The sequence below is a fragment of the Oryctolagus cuniculus genome, chromosome 5 (assembly GCF_051225735.1).
Source record: "Oryctolagus cuniculus isolate XC-2025 breed Fujian yellow rabbit chromosome 5, ASM5122573v1, whole genome shotgun sequence".
NCBI lineage: Eukaryota > Metazoa > Chordata > Mammalia > Lagomorpha > Leporidae > Oryctolagus > Oryctolagus cuniculus.
This window is the reverse complement of record NC_142871.1, coordinates 155,388,285-155,407,093: the sequence shown is the minus strand read 5'-3', so window position 1 is coordinate 155,407,093 and position 18,809 is coordinate 155,388,285. Positions and strand designations below refer to the sequence as shown.

Genomic DNA, 18,809 nt, shown 5'->3' with positions numbered 1-18,809 from the left:
GCCCACACAGCAGGAGTTGCCTCTGGGTAGATAAGCTTTGTCCAGAGACTGACGTTGCAACTGATGGGCTCTGGCCCAGCCTACTCTGGGGAACCAAGGATCGCGACTGTTTGTTCCAGAGTGTTCTTGGGCCGGCACGGGCTGCTTCTCCATGTGCAGATCTGTCCCTGCGTGCTGGTGGCAAGCAGTTCCAAGGAGCTGGAACACAGCCCATGGCATCAGTGTGGTTTTGTCCTAGGCCTGGCTGGGGCTGGATGTGCCATCGCCATGGCTCAGCGTCATCCCATTTCCCAAAATGGGGCCCTCTCCTTGCACCAGTCTCCTTCCCCTTGGGCCCGGAACTCATTCAGGCTCCTTGTTAGGCGCCAGTAGCCACCTTGTCTGTGTGCACGTGTGTGTGTGTGTGTGTCCCAAAACAGGATCACCTAGGTGGGGGAGCCACTTCCAGGGTGCTGGTCTCTCCCCACGTCCCGTGCTCTGGGGTCACAGAAGTCCCAAGCTCTCCCCAGCTGCAGGGGTGGCGCCCATGTGACGCTGGCTGTGCTGCGCAGGTGGTCCAGGAGAACGAGAATGTGTCTTGCTGCCCCAGCACCACACAACTGACCTCTGAACTGGACCCGCCTTTGGGGGATGTCTGGTGACATCACTGGAAGCCGGCAGCACCTCTCCAGGCTGTGACCGCCAGAGGCGGCGGTAGATGACAGCACTGTCCTGGGGCCCAGTGCCCCTCGGAGCCCTGCCCATGCCTCGCTGGGCTGGCCCTGCTTTCCTGTGGACCTAACCTTCAGCTGCTCCCTAGCGCCCCGGCTAGAAGTTTCAGCTGTGCCTCGGTTCACAAGGGATTTGGCGTCCCTTTCCAGTGTCCACGGTGTCTGGCAAGACTGCTGCCTCCAGGCAGAGGCCCTCACTGTGGCTCCCTGCGAGGGACGCTGGGCAGGAGCTCCCTGGCCTTCTGCCCTGCCACGCCCACAGGCCAGCCCTACAGGGGAGCTGTCAGGGCAGGACCCTGCAGCCAGGCTGAGAGAAGCTGCACCCTCCCCAGCTGCAGCTTGTCTTGTTGCACCCGTGCTGGGTTCCGCAGCTGCACTGCAGTCACGGCAGGGCAGAGTGTGTGCGTAGCTGTGACGTCACGGTGGGACCCCCGAAGCCCCTGGGGGAGGGGTCTGTAGCGGGGACCCCTCTCCCAGCAGTGTCCCGCGTCTTTCATCTTCACCGGAGCCCCTCAGGCACAAGCACCATGCTGCCCTGTACAAGGCTGCAGGCCCCCCAGGGCAACCCCCTTGCGAGGCCTTGCATCCGACGGACCCACTGGTGTCCCCTAAGGGGCCACAGCCAGTGCAGAGCCTTGGTCCGTGACAGACTGGCAGCTTCCTCCCCTGCAGTGGTCCTCGCCCCCTCTCGGCGGCCACAGCCACCTGCCTGGCCCCTTTCCTGCAGGTGCTGGCTTTGTCCAGTGGTCGGGGTGGCCATGGGCTCCTTCAAGGGAAGCCAGGCCTGCCGGGGCCCTGCGCCTCCCTTCCAGGAGGGGCCAAGGGTGGGGCAGACTGCACAGGGGCAGCGAGAGGTAGCTTCTTTTGGTGGAAGATGCCTCACTGAAGCCATTGGCTGGATCACGAGATTGGGAGCCAAGAGAGGGTAGAGGGTTTTGCTTTAGGGAGCACGTGCAGTGACGGCAGGGACCCCTTAGCCTGCCTGCGGCCCCTGCTCCTTGATGTCAGAGCCAGGTATCAGAGCAGGCTGGCGAGTTCTCTCACCCACACCCTGCACGAGCTGATAGTGAGGATCCTGCGAAACTCCAGTCAGGGCTGGTGGCAGCAGCCACCCACAGCCAGGTGGGTTTCTGTGAACCGAGTCCTACAGTGCCGTGCGTGTCGGGTTGGCAAGTCTGCCTCTGGCCTTGAGGAGCGCAGAGCCTTGCACTCATGCATTTGCACTCCTTGGGGAGCCGCTAGTTTGAGGGACCAGCACAAGCTGTGTGCCCAGTAGCAAGTCACCTGCCCACAGATGTGGGACCTACAGGAGGTTCTCAGCCCATGTACACTCGAGCCACACCACTGGGGTGGCACCCAGGAAATAGAATCCCCTGTCCACCATAGAAGCCACTGAACATGTGGCGTGGGCTCCTGAGGACATTTTCCAGTCTCTAGGGCCCTCTGAACATCTGTCCTCCCAGCCCCTGCAGGAATGCCCCTTAGGGCATTCCAGGGAGGCTTTGGAACATCCTTCGGCCAAGTGTGTTATGAGGGGGCAGGCCGGGACAGGCTGCAGGAAACCAAGGTGACAGTGCTTTTCCAAGAATGTGGCCCTGCCGCTCCCAAAGGCACTCGAGAGAAATGTGAGTAGAGAGAGCGAGCTCCCACGCACCGGTTCAGTCCCCAGTTCCTGTGACAGCCAGGCTGGAGTCAGGCTGAATCCTGACTGAACCCAATTCGGGGCTCCCACGTGAGTGGCAGCAACAGTACCTGAGCCATCGCTGCTGCCTCTCGGGCTGTCAGCAGGAGTTCCAGTGTGAGGCGCCAGGCCAGACGCCCGCCTGAGGCCACCTTTCAGGCTGTCACTGTTCTCACCTCCACTTCCTTCAGGGCCTGGCGTCCGGCATCTGGGTGGAGCTGCCCAAGACTGCATGGTTCTTAGCCACCTTGGCCCAGAGATGGGCCAAGGGTGGAACAGTGTGGGATGAGTGGTGGTAAGTTATAAAAGTAAACGTAAAGCAACCACCAGTCAGTGGCCCTCGTAGGTGAGCTATAGGCAAGCCGCTCCTGTGTGCTGGAAGGGAGCAGCAGCAGTGTCCTCCAGCAGGCAGGGGTTAGCATTTACTGCCAAGGCCAACCAGGTGGAGTAGCTTCTGGTGAGGGGATAGCCAGAGTGGATCCACCAGCTTCAGCGTTTGCCCACGCCCAGAGCAGTGTGGCAGAAGCCACAGCCTGCAAGTTTGCCTTTTACCAGGACTGCAGGCTGCAGCAGGAAGCAGTAAGTAGTAAGTAAGCAGTAAGTAGTATGCTAGCCACGTCGGGGCAGGGAGGGCCCATGGTGGTCCCCAGCATCTTTGTGGCCTCAGGGAGGTATTCTGAGTGAGGGCCACTTCCTGTCCCTTCCCGCGGCCACACAGCCCTTCGCTAGCCATGTTTGTCTTGGACATGATCTGGCTGTCCAGGACAGGAGTTCAAGTGCCCCACTTCAACGCAGAAGCTCAGACAGAACACAGTTCTTGGCAAGGAACGATGGACTTCCTGGGTGATGTTGGGGTGCTCGGCATTTTAATCTGGCCTCGTGGCTGCCGGGGCCTGCCCTCATCTTGGCCGGTGGGCGTGGAGCGTGCCCGCCCCGGGTTGAGGGCCTTGTTCCCAGGGGATGCTGAACCCCTTCTCAGCCTCTGTTTGCACATGCTTCCTGGGGGTCCCAGCCAGGCCCGGCTCGGGCTTCCTGCGGGACCTGGGGTCCGCTCGCTTCTCAGAGGGCTCATTTGTCGTTTGCTCCACCCTAACAGGAACAGATCATCAGTCTGGTCAACCAGATCTGCGGCAAAGTGTCTGGGAAGAACGGCGGCATCGAGAACTGTCTAAGCAAACCCACACCAAAAAGAGGCCCCCGCAAGAGAGCCACCGTGGACGTGCCGCCCTCCCGCCTGGCGTCCTGCGGCTCATCCAAAAGTGCTTCGGGCGCATCGTGAGGATGCAGGCACCGCATCGATTTCTATCTATTTTTTGTAATTATTCTATTCTAGTTTGGAGTACTCGCTGTAGGATACAAGCTGTCTTTGCACTAGCTCTGAAGAAGACTTTCTTCTGGTTTTAGAGAACTGATTTTGTTCTAGCATTAAACCGTTGAACCATTGTTTTGTACTTAGAATACCTAGACACTGCAGTCCGATTTTGAAGCTGCCGTATACTCACTGTTTTAAACCCTTTGGGGCTGTATTAATTTGTATTGCCCCTGTGGCTGACAAAAGCCTTTCTGTTTTGATTTTTTTTTTGTAACTGTTGGGGGAAAAAAGGCTTTTTAACCCATTTTTGAAGAGGGTGAAGTTTGGAGAACAAATTTTAAAACCATCAGTCATGTGAGCAGATTTTTCTAGATTGGAAAAGGGATAGGAAACACACACACACACACACACACACACACACACAGAAAACTTGAGAAATGGCTTCGCTTTGGCCGTCTGTTCTTCTGTCACGTGCGAGATGAGCTTGTGTCTGAGGCCGGAGAAGCCGCGTTGCGTCTGCTCGGGCAGTGGTGGCAGCTGGAGGCGGACGCTGTTTCCTGACCACGGGCAAGACGAGGAGACGGGAGTGACTCGGTTCTCTCACCAGCACACCACTATGCATCTGTCTGCGGAAGAAGACCGCCTGCCTGGGAGGGGTCACGTGAGGGAGACCTGTGCCTGATTCCATTAGGAAATCCATTCTGTTATTTTGGTGCTGTTGGCTCCTTTATCAGAAACCCTTCGATAGCGTCCCTCCGGAAACACCAGGAACACAGGTGAAGCCCCGCGTGCTCCCCGCCGTCGCGTGCACTCTGACATTCCATCCGCATCGCCCGCCTCCCGCCGCACCTGCCCCGCTCGGCGTCCTCTCTCCGGCTGCGTTCCTTTGTGTCACTTAGAGCCACTAGGAGGGCTGCAGTTCTTTTTGAATGTGAAAATGCATTTGTGCTCATCTTGTCTATTTTTCTCTTCATGTTGTAACAAAAAGGAAAAGAAAATAGAAAAAAAGAATCCCATCCCTTTTGTACATATGCCTGTAAATTGTTTTAAATACTTGAGCCTTTTTCTCAGTGGGGGCGGGGCGGGGGGGAGAAGACGAGATGAAGAAAAGCCTTACATTTCAGTTTCTTCATCGGTTGGATTGGATGCTTACAGGGTTTTTCTTGTAACGTTTATAAGTGCTGCTTACATCACTGAACAACAACACAATAATGGCGTAGCTGTTGCCCGTCTCCGGTTGTGTGTACAGTATGTGTGGAATAAAAAAGGGAAGCTGTTTTCACAAGCGGTTCTTTGTTTCATACTTGGAGTCACCGACCCCATAGCTGCCCACACTGCACTGAGCTTGCCCGTGGGGACTGCCGCCTTCACCGTGCCGGCTGTTGCGGAGACTGAACTGTGGGAATCTTAGCTGACCTAACAGTCAAGTGTCGCCGACGTGCGTGTCCAGTGTTTCTGCCTTGCTGTGTCCTCCCCTCCTCGACAGTGACTCCTGCCTCTGGCTCACAGGTTGACGTTTAATTTATTAGCGCTGCTCTGCACCCTCCCTGGGGAGGGAGACTTCATGTGGTTTATTGCCAGTTTTTTGTTTACTTTTCAGGTTTGTACTACAAGGTTTAATAATAAAAACAACTTTTTTTGGCTATTTGTCTGTCTTGTGGAAGTGGGGTGATGGCAGCTCTCTTTTCTCATCGCTGGGAGAGGGCGGAGAGGCCCCCTTTGGTCAGGGAGCGGAGCCGAGGGCCGAGCCGCTGGCAGCCGAAGCAGGCAGCTCACACGGCCCCCCGCCGGAGCCTGCCTCTCCCCAGGCTGTCGGAGGCAGCGGGCTGCAGCCCTGGGCTTGGGTCGAAAGCCAGGCGGGGTCAGAACGGAGCCTGCCTGCAGCCAGCTCTGTGGAGGGGAACTAGAAATACTCAGAAGCAGCAGTGCGGAGCCCCCCTCTCCCTCCCAGGCCCTGCCCTCACGCGCCGCCCTGGGTGGCGCAGGGGCTCTGTGGTGGCTTCAGCACGTGTGCGCCCACAGGCCCCTGCACAGACTGGCTGGCACGCCCGTGGTTTCAGCTCAACTTTATTCTCTTCTGTCAGTGTCTCACACATCATTGGCAACTGTAAAAATCCAGAACCCCTACAACCAACCGGACTCGACAGGCGGACTTGGCGTCCTTCACGGGTGCTCGGCGCGCGCAGAGTCGCTGTCATCACTGGCGTCTGCAGTGGCCTCACTGTCGGGCTGCAGCGTGGCCAAGGCCGTGTCCACCTGCACCTCCTCCTCGTCAGATTGCACGAGGGGGGACGCGCTGCCCTCGCTGGCCTCCTGGGCAGCCAGGCCGGTCCGGGGGCAGGGTGAGGAAGGAGGCTCAGCAAGGAACGGCGAGGGGTGTGGGACCTCAAGGGTGATGCCGCAGGGTTGAGGTTCAGGCCCTGCAAGGAAGAGCAGAAACTTCAAGTTGCCTTGGACAGCAGCCCGCTCAAGTCGGCTGGAGTGAGGGGTCTGCAGAGCGGAGCTGCCCCTTCTGCCCTTTGGGGCGGGACCACCAGTGTGGGGCGCCCTTCAGGCCCACAGCAGGCACCACATCACACACACGTCACAGCCACTGGCCTCCGTTCTCCCAGAAACTCCTGGGACTTGGTGTTATCTGCAGCTGCACAGGGGTGGGCCCAGCCCCCCTCTCCAGTGCCATGACCTCAAGCCCAGGGCCCATCCCCTTCCTGCGACAAGACCCTGCACTGAAGTGTGAAACGATGGTGATGAAACTTTCTAGAGGTGGTCCTGGTGTGTGTGGGGGGCTCTTTCCCTTTTCCTCTGGGGAAGAAGGTGAAAACAAGGATGCAGCCAGAAGTGGCTGGAGAGTGGCACGGCACTGAGCCCAGGTCGAGGTCCCTGGGCCTGACAGTTTCGGAACAAACAGGAATCAAGCTCAGGGAGGCAGGCGCACAGTGGAACTGTGCCGGAGCCGCCAGCACGGGTTTGTAAGATGCAGGCCAAGCGCAGAACAGGCCCCGTGCTTGATGGGGGGACACACACGTGCTAGCAGCATGGCCACCGAGTGTGTGAGCTGCAGAGCTGCCTCTGCTTCACTCCCGCCCACAGGAACCAGGCCAGCAGAAAACACAGGTGTGCACACTCGGGTGCCAGGAGGTGCTGGCTGGGCTGGGAGAAGGCCACACTGGGTCCTCCCTCTGCAGAGTCCCTGTGTCAGCCTTACCTGTGACAGGGGACTGCGCAGCGCCCTCCTCTCCACCTGAGTTCAAGAAGACGTCCAGGGCCTCCTGGTCGGAGATGTCCATCAGGTCCATCTGCTCCAGCATGTCCACGTTCACCTCCATGGACGACATGCTGCCCATGGGCTCTGGGAACACACACATATCATCAGGCCTTCTGTCCTCACCATGACCGCAGAACGGGTGGCCAAGGGCCACAGGGCTATTTCACTGCGGGCCACTTGGCATTATCGACGCTCGATCAGTCTATAGCCTTCTATCGACAATGAGTCCTGCCTACCACCAAGTTGGGGTTCCAGTGGCACACTTCAAACTGGAACCTGACAGCTGCCCAGTCACCCTTGGTTACAGTTCTGCCTACACTGCAGCGGTCACTCCACTCCCAGCCCTGGGTTAGCAGGCACTGCTGGCAGATGCATTCCCAGGGGTCAGCAGTTCTTGGGCAGCACAGGGAGCTGCCCCAGGGACCACCGCTAGGACACGGCTGTGCTGTTGGAGCTTCCCCAGGCATTCTGGGCAGAAATGATGCCACGCTCTAGCAAGTCCGCCCTGCCGCGGGGATGTTTCAAGCCCAGCAGCTCAGAGCCGTCTGTCTACAGGAGAGCTGCCTGCAGACCGGTGAAGGCGCAGCCTTCCTGCACACCCAGGCTGTCTGGGTCCGGGCACCTCAGAGTCTGGAGTGCACACAGACAGGTACAAGCTAGTGGGGTCCTCCCAGGCTTGACGGGGCCAGGCAGGCACAAATGCTAACCGTGAGTCTCCCAGGAGCAGAGACGAAGGCAATTCTGATGTACGAAGCATTCATAGCACACCCAGAAACAGACGCGTGCGAGAGGGGACGTTGGCATCCCTTCCCACGAGCGCCAGGTGCCTACTGCCACACTGTGATGCAGTGAGGGGATGTCACAATGAAGTCAGAGCGGTGTTTGAGAAAGAGTCAAATAGCTTCTAGACAGGAAAAACGTAATCACTGACATTTAGGGCTCCAGGCACATGGTAAATAATCAGAACTCCACAGCAAATCAATGAACTAGAAGACAAGGAATATCCCCCTCCCCAAATACCCGGAAGCGAAGTTGAAGACGTGTTCACAGTTCTGAAAGAGGGTGGAAGAACTGTTCCAAGCCTCACTACACCAACTGCACTGAACATCAAAGGTTCTCTAAGACAGCCACAGAGAAAGAGCAGATTACAAAAGAGCAAGAAATAATGAGGCTGACAGGCAATTCTGAACAGGAAAAGCCAGGAGGCAGGAGAACAGTAAGTTCCAGGAGGTGACATAACTGTCATCCCTGAGATAATCAGGTCCCAGTTAAGATCAAGTGTAGGATACGCACTTCAGACCAAGAAAGCACCCCCTCTGGGGCCTGCGCTCACCACAGGCAGAAAGGAGATGTGCGGTGCATGAAGGAAGACACTAGGCGCAAGCCAGAGGTTTCTGCTGAATGAAACTGCACAGCAATCATGGCGGCGGGGGAGGGCTCTGCACAGAGCAAAGCAGCCCTGTTTGATTTGGGAGGGGGCAAGGCACTGTGGCACAGTGGGTAAAGCTGCCTCCTGCAGTGCCAGCATCCCATATGGGCACTGGTTCTAGTCCTGGCTGCTCCACTTCCGATCCAGCTCTCTGCTGTGGCCTGGGAAAGCAGTAGAAGATGGCCCAAGTGCTTGGGCCCCTGCACCCATGTGGGAGACCCAGAAGAAGCTCCTGGCTCCTGGCTCCGGATCAGCGCAGCTCCGGCCGTGGTGGCCAATTGGGTAGTGAACCATCGGATGGAAGATCTCTTTCTGTCTCTGCTTCTCTGTAGCTCCGCCTTTCAAATTAATTAATTAAAAAAAAAAAAACAAAAACAAAAAAAACTGTGTCTTGGACAGAAAATCATTAAAAGTCCAGCACTAAAGAGCTGGGAGAATATGACTTCTGTATTTTATGTAGGAGCAGATCTCCCATGCTATGCAACACCCAGTGAGCAGCATCGGGAGCTGGCTGAAGTCGGCCTACTCTGTTCAGAGCTGGCCCTGGTGTTGACTTCGGGTGTGTCAGCGTCGCAACATGGTCCTGATACCCACAGGGGACACTGGTGTGTTGTCCTTGACTTCCGAGGCTGGGTGGTGGGAGAATGAAGGCTCAGTGGTCAGTCTTGTTCCTCTAGCTGGCCCTGTCCCAAGAGGCGCTGGGTAGACGGCCTGCACGATTCCTTCTATGGGTACAGCGGCCTTTTAGAATGCTTTTCTGGTTTCTGCTTCCACTTCAGTTTTGAATGGGGCACCTCCCTAAAAGGCCAAGAATGGGGCCAGTGCGGTTGTAGCAGGTAAAACCGCTGGCATCCCCTCTGGGCGACGTTTGTGTCCTGGCTGCTCCACTTCTGATCCAGTTTGCTGCTAATGCTCCTAGGAAAGCAGCGGAGGATGGCCCAAGTGCTTGGGCCCCTGCACCCATGGGGAGACCAGAAGAAGCTCCAGGCTTAGGACCAGCCCAGCTCCGGCCTTTGCAGCCATTTGGGAAGGGAGCCAGCAGAGGGAAGACCTCCCTCTCTAACTCAGCCTTTCAAATCAATCAATAAATCTTTAAAAAATAAATAAAAAATTTTAAAAGGCCAGGAGTGTAACTCTGAAAATAGACGAAAGAAAAAGGGGACTGAGAAGGGAAATTAAGCGTTCAGGAAACAGCACTGTACAAGGCAGTAATGAAGCCAGGTGGCTCCCTAACCACAGCAGGGTGCAAGTGAACCAAATGTGGTAGTTAATGGAGAGCGACTGTACGACTGCTTTAAACTGAGGAAATCCTGCCCTGTGCTGTACATAGGAGGCGCTACTACAATATAAAGCAATATAAAGACACAGAAACAGTGAAAGATTTTTTTTTAAATAGAAACCATATGTGGATGAACAATTTAAGAAGAAAACAGATACAGCTAATGAGTATCAAACAACAGATTTTAAGAGGAAGTAAAAGCAGGGCCGGCACCGTGGCTCACTTGGTTAATCCTCCGCCTGCGGCGCCAGCATCCCATATGGGCACTGGATTCTGTCCCAGTTGCCCCTCTTCCATTCCAGCTCTCTGCTGTGGCCCAGGAAGGCAGTGGAGGATGGCCCAAGTGCTTGGGCCCTGCACCCGCATGGGAGACCAGGAGAAGCACCTGGCTCCTGGCTCCTGGCTCCTGGCTTCGGATCGGTGCAGCGCCGGCCATAGTGGCCATTTTGGGGGTGAACCAATGGAAGGAAGACCTTTGTCTCTCTGTCTATAACTCTGTCAAATAAAAATTAAAAAAAAAAAAAAGGAGGAAGTAAAAGCAATACAGATTGAAAAAGTATCAAAAATGGGCCAGCGCCATGGCTCACTTGGCTAATCCTCTGCCTGCGGTGCTGGCACCCAGGGTTCTAGTCCCGGTCAGGGCGCTGTATTCTGTCCCGGTTGCCCCTCTTCCATTCCAGCTCTCTGCTGTGGCCCAGGAAGGCAGTGCAGGATGGCCCAAGTCCCTAGGCCCTGCACACTCACATGGGAGACCAGGAGAAAGCACCTGGTTCCTGGCTTCGGATCGGCGCAGCGCACCACCGGCTACAGCAGCCATTAGTGGGTGAACCAACGGAAAAAGGAAGACCTTCCTTTCTCTCTCTCTCTAACTCTGCCTGTCAAAAAAAAGCATCAAACATGAGGATTTTCAAAAGATCTTTAGGGGCCGGCAATGTGGTATGTGGGTTAAGCCACTGCCTGCAGCACCTGGCATGCCATTAGGGTGCCGGTTCGAGTCCCGGCTGCTCTACTTCTGATCTAGCTGCCTGCTAATGCCCCTAGGAAAGCAGAAGATGAGATGACCCAAGTGCTTGGGTCCCTGCCCTACATGGGAGAACTAGAAGAAGCTCCTGGCCCAGCCATGGCTGTTGTGGCCATTTGGGGAGTGAACCAGGGGATGGAAGACCTCTGTCTCTCCTTCTCTGTGACTGCCTTTCAATAAATAAATAAATCTTAAAAAAAATTTTTTTAAAGATTTTAAAAAATCTCTACATTGATGTACTCTCTGGGAGGGAGTTATTAATGTAACTCTTTGATGTCTGACATTAACCCCAAAATCAGTAGCTGTTCTCCAATCACAGTGAAATACAATTAGAAGTCAGTAACAGGGTCGATGCTATGGGGCAGTGGGTTAAGCTGCCGTCTGCAGCACCGACATCCTATATGTGTGCAGATTTGAATCCTGCCTGCTTCACTTCCGATTCAGCTCCCTGCTAATGCCCCTGGGAAAGCAGCAGAAGGTGCCCCAAGTCCTTGGACCCCTGCACCCATAATAGGAGATCCGGAAGAAGCTCCTGGCTTCAGCCTGGCCTGGCCCCAGTCATTGTAGCCAATTGAGGAGTGAACCAGAAGATGGAAGATCTCCCTCTCTCTCTCTCTCCCTCTCTCTCTGTAACTCTTTCAAATAATAAATCTAAGAAAAAAAAAAAAAAAGCAAGAGGTAACTAGCAAAACATTTAATAACACAGACTGTTCACAAGTCAAATGAATCAATCTTAATGAAAAATTTGAAATATCCAGTTAAATACAAAAAATTATAGAATTCACCTAAAACAGTACCCTAGCAAGAAATTCAAAACTTTGAATGTCTTACTGGAATGAACAATAAGCCTGAACCTTTTCTTTAAAAAAAAGATTTTATTAATTTGAAAGACAGAGTTGGAGAGAGAGAGAGAGGTCTTCCATCCACTGGTTCACTCCCCAAACGGCCACAACGGCTGAAGCTGAGCTGAACCGAAGTGAGGAGCTTCTTCTGGGTCTCCGACATGGGTACTGGGGCTCAAGGACTTGGACCATCTTCTGCTTTCCCAGGCACATTAGCAGGGAGCTGGATGGGAAGTGGAGCAGCCAGGACTTGAACTGGTGCCCACAGAGGATGCCGGTGCTGCAAGCCAAAGCTTTAATCCACCGCACCACCGCACCACCGCACCACAGCGCCAGCCCCCAAGCCTGAACCTTTAATACATATAGGAGCAAGTGTCTGGCGTAGCAGTTAAGACACAACTTGGGACATTTGCATCCGTATCAGAGTTTAAGCCCTGGATCTGCTTCTAGCTTCCTGCTAACATGCATCCTGGGAGGCAGGTGGTGATAGTTAAGTACTTGGTTCCTAGCCACTGTGTCAGAGACCTGAACTCAGGACGGCTCCTGGCTTCAGCCTGGCCCAGCCCCAGCTGTAGCGGGCACTGGGTGAGTGAACAGCAGATAGTGGCTTGCTCACTCTCTTTGCCTTTGAAATAAACAAGAATAAATTTTTAGGGGCTGGCACTGTTGCACAGTGTGTTAAGGCCCTGGCCTAAAGCACCAGGATCTCATATGGGCGCTGGTTTGAGACCCGGCTGCTCCACTTCCGATCCAGCTCTCTGCTATGGCTTGGGAAAGCAGTAGAAGATGGCCCAAGTCCTGGAGGCCCTGCACTCACGTGGGAGACCTGGAAAGGCTCCTGGCTTCGGATCAGCGCAGCTCCAGCCATTGCGGCCAATTGGGAGGTGAATCATCAGATGGGAGACCTCTCTCTCTCTGCCTCTCTTCTGTCTAACTCTGACTTTTGAATAAATAAATAAATCTTTAAAAAAAAAAGGAATAAATTTTTAAACACAGAGAAATGTCCAAAGAAAGCAAAACTACAGAAATCCATCACTATAGGGAACTCAAAAGTTGATTCCTTAGGGAGAAAAACACTTAGAAATGAGTAAGTTCTGGGTAGGATTCATCAGGACTAGAGATGAGAGGCACAAATTACTGAGGTTTACAGTGCCAAAGGAAATCTGGCCACAAAGTACAGCAAAGGCAGTAGAAGCTCTATGGGCAATTTATGCCAGTCAATTTGACAATTCCATGGAAATTCTGCCTAAATGAACAAGCAATAATCTCTGTAGCCATCAGAAAACAGGTACCTCTTCAAGCAAAGTCCCAGGGCCGGCACTATGACACAGGTTAATCCCCTTTGCGGCGCCAGCATCCCAATGGGCGCCGGTTCGAGTCCCAGCTGCTCCTCTCCTGATCCAGCTCTCTGCTATGGCCTGGGAAAGCAGTGGAAGACGGCCCAAGTGCTTGGGCCCCTGCACCCAGTATGGGAGACCCGAAGAAGCTCCTGGCTCCTGGCTTTAGATCGGCCCAACTCTGGCCATTGTGGCTGTTTGGGGAGTGAAACAGCGGATGGCAGACCTTTCTCTTTCTCTTTCTCTTTCTTTCTCTCTCTCTCTCCCCGTCTCACTGTCCGTAATTTTAGCTCTCAAATTAATAATAAAATCTTAAAAAAAACAAAAAACGCAGAAGTCCCTGGTCCCAGACAGGGCCTGAGGCCAGCTCTAGCCCCTCAGAAATGAACGCTGAGCGAAGCGCACTCATGAACCACCTGGTGCCCTACGAGGCCGACTCTCCCTCAGTCTAGAAACTCAGTGCGGCTGATTTCAAACTCTGGACGAAGACCTTGAAAGCTCGACATTTACACACTTACACACATTCCAAAAGCACAAAGAGCCAAAAACAGCCGTGGCAAGTCTGAAGAAGACAGAATGTAGGCTGGTTCAGAGAGGCAGCGGCCGGGCAGCGGCTCCAGCAGGCAGTGAGACTCGGCCGTCACAGGCCGTCGTTGCCTCTGTGGCCACTCAGGCAAGGTCACTCCTGCTGCCGTGTCCTGCGTCCCCGGCCACTGCTCACTGGATGTCAGGAGCACGCCCTTACCACAGCCATGGCACGGTGTCCCCAGCCGAGAACCGTGGCCAGAGGAGCAAGGCAGCATGGATTTCAGTCTGGTACAGACACCAGGAGAATGGAACTGACAACAGCCTTGGAACGTCTCGGAGGGAGAAGACTTGGAGACAGAAGGCAGATTCTGGAGGGAAGACAGACTGCTACCTCTGTGGGAAACAGCACCATGCACCCCTGCCCCAGGACACATCACCTGGCCGTGGGCTGCAGTGCCACGCAGACCTTTCAGAATACAACACAGCTCAATGTCCTTATGATTTCGAGCCAAGGATTTCTTAAGACATGGACGCACAAGTCATAAACAATAAAACGGATAAACCCAATGGCCTTAAACCCAAAGACCACTCTCGAATACGTAATGAGATGCCAAATGCTGAAAAGAAGTTACCGATGTCAGATACACTCAGCAGTGATTAATATGTACCAGCAAAAATCAATCAAGGGCGACAAGCAGAAAATGAGCTATCAAGGACATTAAAACCCAAACAGACAAAAACATTTAAGATCTTACACTACCAAGTGTTGGCAAAGACGTCAGAACACGCACACAGGACTAGGAGACTGTGAGACAAGCAACGTGCAGCCTCCCGGGAAACTAAAGACACACATGTCACAGGGGCCCTGCAGATGGCCAGCAGACTTGCACGTCATGAGCAGTAATGAAGGACACACGTGTCGTCTGACCAGTGGCTGTCCTGAAGAAGAGTTTCTCGGTGCGTCCCCCCAGGCCAGCTGCCTCAGTATCACCTGGGGCCTGCTGACATGGCAAACGCTCAGGCTCCACCCCAGACCGCACTGCCAGACGCCCTGGGCCCCAGTCCCTGTGTGAGCAGGCCCCTGGGGCAGGTGAGGCCTCCGTCCAGCGACTCTCGCATGTGTGTTCAGACAGAACGCCAGTGTACACCAGCACTGCTTACAGTCTTTTTTTTTTTTTTTTAAGATTTGTTTATTTGAAAGACAAAGTCACAGAGGTAGAGACAGAGAGAGGTCTGCCACCCGCTGGTTCACTCCCCAGATGGCTGCAACCACTGGAGCTGTGCCGACCTGGAACCAGGAGCCAGGAGCCAGGAGCCTCCTCCGGTCTCCCATGTGAATGCGGGGGCCCAAGGACTTGGGCCATCTTCCACTGCTTTCCCAGGCCACAGCAGAGAGCTGGATGGGAAGTGGAGCAGCAGGGACTAGAATCAGCGCCCTTATGGGATGCCAGCGCTTCAGGCCAGGGCTTTAACCTGCTGCGCCACAGTGCCGGCCCCCAGCACTGATTACAGTCAAAGGAAACTACCGGAATATCCATCAATGCCATGATGAGTAAAAGATAGTACATTCTTCCAATGGAAATATACGGGAGACTGTAATGAGCACGCCAGGGATGAACGTGCAAAGGTGTGCGGCCGGAAGGCTGTGGAGCAGACTGGGCGCTTGCTCACTTCTGGGGACGTGTGTGCGCACGTGTGCAAAGGCAGCATTTCAGGAGAGTTGCCGTGGGGGTGAGAGGGGGGCTGTGGCTGTGCATGGTTTGCTTCTGAGCTGGAGGACAGAGACGTGGGCATTTACGGCCCTGACGCCTCTGTGTGCCTGGAATAGTATATGACACCGTTTAAAGTTCTGAAACAAATACAGTCAAAGTTAACAGGTGCATTACTGTCACTACTTCACTGGATATTTAAAACACTTCCAGACTAAAAGTTCACAGTACTTCTCCACGTTCTAAATACAAGCCTCCTGGGAGATAATCCTACTAGGTTAAGATCGTTAGCTGGCAACCATGTCTTCAGATGTTCTGCACTCTGGAAGGTACCTTCAGACAGTCTGCCTGTCAGTGCAGATGCCTTTTTGCCTATTGCTATCTTGTCTAACTGGACCGCTGACTCTGGCCCCACCTCCTCATTCTCCTCCCAGCCCCTGGGTGACTGTGCAGCATCCAAAGCCAGTCCATCTCTGGCTCTCAAGGGTTCAGCCTGGCTGAGCCACCAGTTCAGCAGAGACCTGACACACAGTTCTGGGGACACAGGGAGCCAGGGAACACAGGTACAGAGCAAGGCGTCTCCGCGGTCATCTACTCATAATGCACTGTCGGGAGCTGCTCTCACACTCAGCATAAAATGAACGCAATAAACAAACGCTTTCCTGAGAAAACGGGAGAGATGTCCCACAGGAGAACAAGCCTGGGCCAGGGTCTCACGGAGCACCGGACTCCGGGTTGGTGGTGCCGAGCCCTCTGTGGGTGCCAGGCTGTCACCCCTGTGCCAGGCTGGCACCCGGCAGTGCCTCTGCTCCCCTCGAGCTATGACCCCTGCACTGTGGCCACAGGCGTGTCCTCACCCTTGCAGGATAGAACTTCCCTTGCTCCTGTAGGTGAGAGGCACTCCGGCTGCTGTTTCGGAGTTAGGGGGTGAGTTCACAGCTTCACTGTGAGGGGTCCTGCCAAACTAAACTCCCCCGGGGGATGAAGACGCCCCTTTCAGAAGGGGAGACTCGGGCTGAGTGCCGGGGTGGCTGCGAGCGGCTCGTGGGGAGGCCTGGTGACTGTGTGTGCATGTCCCCCCGCTCCCACTGAAGCCGAAAGCTCTGGGCCCGAGGCCTCCGGCTTTCAATGTTTCAAACCACAGACAGTGGCAGCAGGCTCCTGGCTCTTTTTCTTACCTTAATGAGCCAAACGCTTTGTTGAAACTTGAAGAAAACTACTCTTGAGATGCTCCAAACCACAAAACTACCACTTCGCACTGAACGGTGGCTGGCTGACACGTGCCGCGGCATGCCTCTGTCCTGGCAGCCTCAAGGAAGAGTCTCCCACAGCGCACGGCCCAGCCCTGCCTCCAGGGCTCACCCGACAGAGCACTTGGCCCTGCCAAGTCCGTGCGCCTCCCCGTGAGGATGGCGCTGCCTAGAAGGCACTCCGACCCTGTGTGCCGCCTGTGGCCCTGCGTGAAGCTGAACACAGCCGGGTGGCTGAGCACCCCCGTCCCCTGCCCTCTCCTCCAGCACGCAAGGCGGCGTGGTGTGTCACGGCACTCCGACCTACAGGCTGGCCAAGGCACGTGCGACCCTGCGCACTGCATGTTTGTGTCCCCCAAAACTCGCCGCACGAGGCCTCAGCACGAGGCTGTATGGAGGAGGGCCCTGTGGGAGGCGGTGGACGTGAGCCAAGGACACGCGCCCAACTCTTGCGAGGGAGAGAGCACAGAGCCCTAGCCCCTCCGGCCGTGTGAGGACACTGTCAGGCAGCCATCTGCAGCCAGGAAAGGCCCTCTCCAGACACCCACACCACGCTGACACCCTGAGCTCAGCCTCAGGCACCAGGGCCTGGTCACCCAGCGCACGGCATCCTGTTACGTCGGCCCACCTAGGGTGGTGTCTGTCTCAGCTCCTGCCCCAAACAGGATGGAAGTCCCTGCAGCAAACTGCCATTCCTCCCCAAGGCACAGGGACACCGCTCTCTACGTGGCATTTTGGACTCACCCCACTAACTCAGAAACGGCAGCTGCCGCCCCCAAAGAGACCCCCAGCCTGACTCCGCCAGGTGGGGGTGGACTCAGATCAGCAGGCTGCAGAAGGCCAGAAGCTGACTTGATGCCCAGACATCCACCTTCCACTCTGAGCTATGCACCTGGGGCTATGCGAGCATCCTCCGGGGTACTGACTGCATCCGCTACAGACAGCTTTCTCTACATTATCCCCTTCCTTGCTCTCTCCTGGAAAAGGACATGGAATCAGACAACACGGAAGGAACAGCAAGGATGAGACACACGGGGGAGTGTGGGGGCCCAGTGAGCCAGGGAAAGGGACAAGGACAGATTCGGGGAGGGGCTTTCCGGGAGGTGACAGGATGCCCACGAGTACAGGAGGGCAGGGAAATGGGGAGCCCTGTCCTGGGTCCTGCTCCCAGCCCGCAGGGTGTGGGGAGTAAGCCAACAGCACAGCCCAACACTGCCGCTCCGCCCATGCTGTCTGCTCCTCCCCCGGCCACCAGCTCCTTGGGAAAGAGGCCAGAGGAGGGAATCCGCTGTTGTCTGCTGGTTTCTGCACCAAGATGCTCCTCACAGCACCGCTCACAGAGGTGAAGGGGCTAAGTGCTCAGCTGCCCCTTGGGTCTGCGGCTCCACATCTGCCGAGCCGGCCCTGAGGCCCGGGGCAGCTGCGCCTGCACTGAGCGCCTGCAGATTCTTCCCTTGCCTACTCCCTAAACAACACAGGGCAGCGACTCTTCCCACAGTACTTCATCTAGAGATGAGTTCAAGCATGCAGGACAATACGGGAGGGGCTCGAGTCCCTGCGGATTCTGGTCCTGGAACCAAATCTCCCCGTAGACAGCGAGGGACAGCTGTCCATTAGGATACATCTGAGAGAAGATACAGCCTTAAAACCACTGTCAGGGAGGGAGCCCCACATATCATCAGGAAACACTAGATACAAAGCTGTGTGTTTGAGGGGCCTTTCAAAAGTTTGTGGAAAAATGGGGTTTATTCTGGTGCAAAAAACTTTGAAATCCGCGCATAATTTTTTCATAATATGCACTTTTCACGAACTTTTTTGAAAATCTTTCATATGCATGGACCTCAACATTTTTATACCAAAATAAGCGTATCTTTTTTGTAAAGATTTATTTATTTATTTGAGAGGCAGAGTAAGAGACAGAAGGAGAGACAGAGAGAAAGGTCTTCCATCTGCTGAACAGTGGAACCACTCCCCAAATGGCTACAGCAGCTGGAGCTGGGCTAATCCGGAGCCAGGAGCCAGGAGCTTCTCCAGGGTCTCCCACACAGGTGCAGGGGCCAAGAACTTAGGCCACCTTCTACTGCTTTCCCAGGCCAAAGCAGGGCTCTGGATCAGAACAGGAGCAGCCGGGACTAGAACCAGCACCCACATAGGATGCCAGCGCTGCAGGCAGACTTGGTCCACTATGGCACAGTACCAGCCCCTAAGCTCATCTTTCTTCAATTCCATCTTCTAAAAATCTCTGAGGCCCCCTCTTACTGTGCTGGCGACAGTGGTGTAAGCAAACTCATGCACACAGGCTGGAAAGACCATGCTGACACAGGAACAGGGGTCAGGGGTCAGCCTGTGCTCTAACAGAACGGATTACCTTACGGGGAACGTCTCATCTTTCTTACTAAAAATTTTTTTCCAAGTTTTCTGTAACATAATTTGTAATTTTTAAATG

The 18,809-nt window shown here is 54.9% G+C and overlaps 2 protein-coding genes across 18 annotated transcripts in view; one reads left to right on the top strand and one right to left on the bottom strand.

The window, feature by feature from the left end:
* Window positions 1–5,348, top strand: part of JARID2 (jumonji and AT-rich interaction domain containing 2) — a 258,168-nt gene extending 252,820 nt beyond the window's left edge. For all 9 annotated transcript variants that reach the window (XM_089334426.1, XM_089334424.1, XM_089334427.1 and 6 more), the window contains one exon: window positions 3,488–5,348. In XM_089334426.1, coding sequence (XP_089190552.1) covers window positions 3,488–3,670 — 183 coding nt within the window. In that variant the 3' untranslated portion in view covers window positions 3,671–5,348. The remainder of the gene's footprint in view (window positions 1–3,487) is intronic.
* A 406-nt stretch (window positions 5,349–5,754) lies between these two features.
* DTNBP1 (dystrobrevin binding protein 1) overlaps window positions 5,755–18,809 on the bottom strand; it is a 144,965-nt gene continuing 131,910 nt past the window's right edge. For all 9 annotated transcript variants that reach the window (XM_051855833.3, XM_051855834.3, XM_089334429.1 and 6 more), the window contains 2 exons: window positions 6,909–7,052; window positions 5,755–6,123 (listed from right to left, as the gene is read on the bottom strand). In XM_051855833.3, coding sequence (XP_051711793.1) covers window positions 5,867–6,123; window positions 6,909–7,052 — 401 coding nt within the window. In that variant the 3' untranslated portion in view covers window positions 5,755–5,866. The remainder of the gene's footprint in view (window positions 6,124–6,908; window positions 7,053–18,809) is intronic.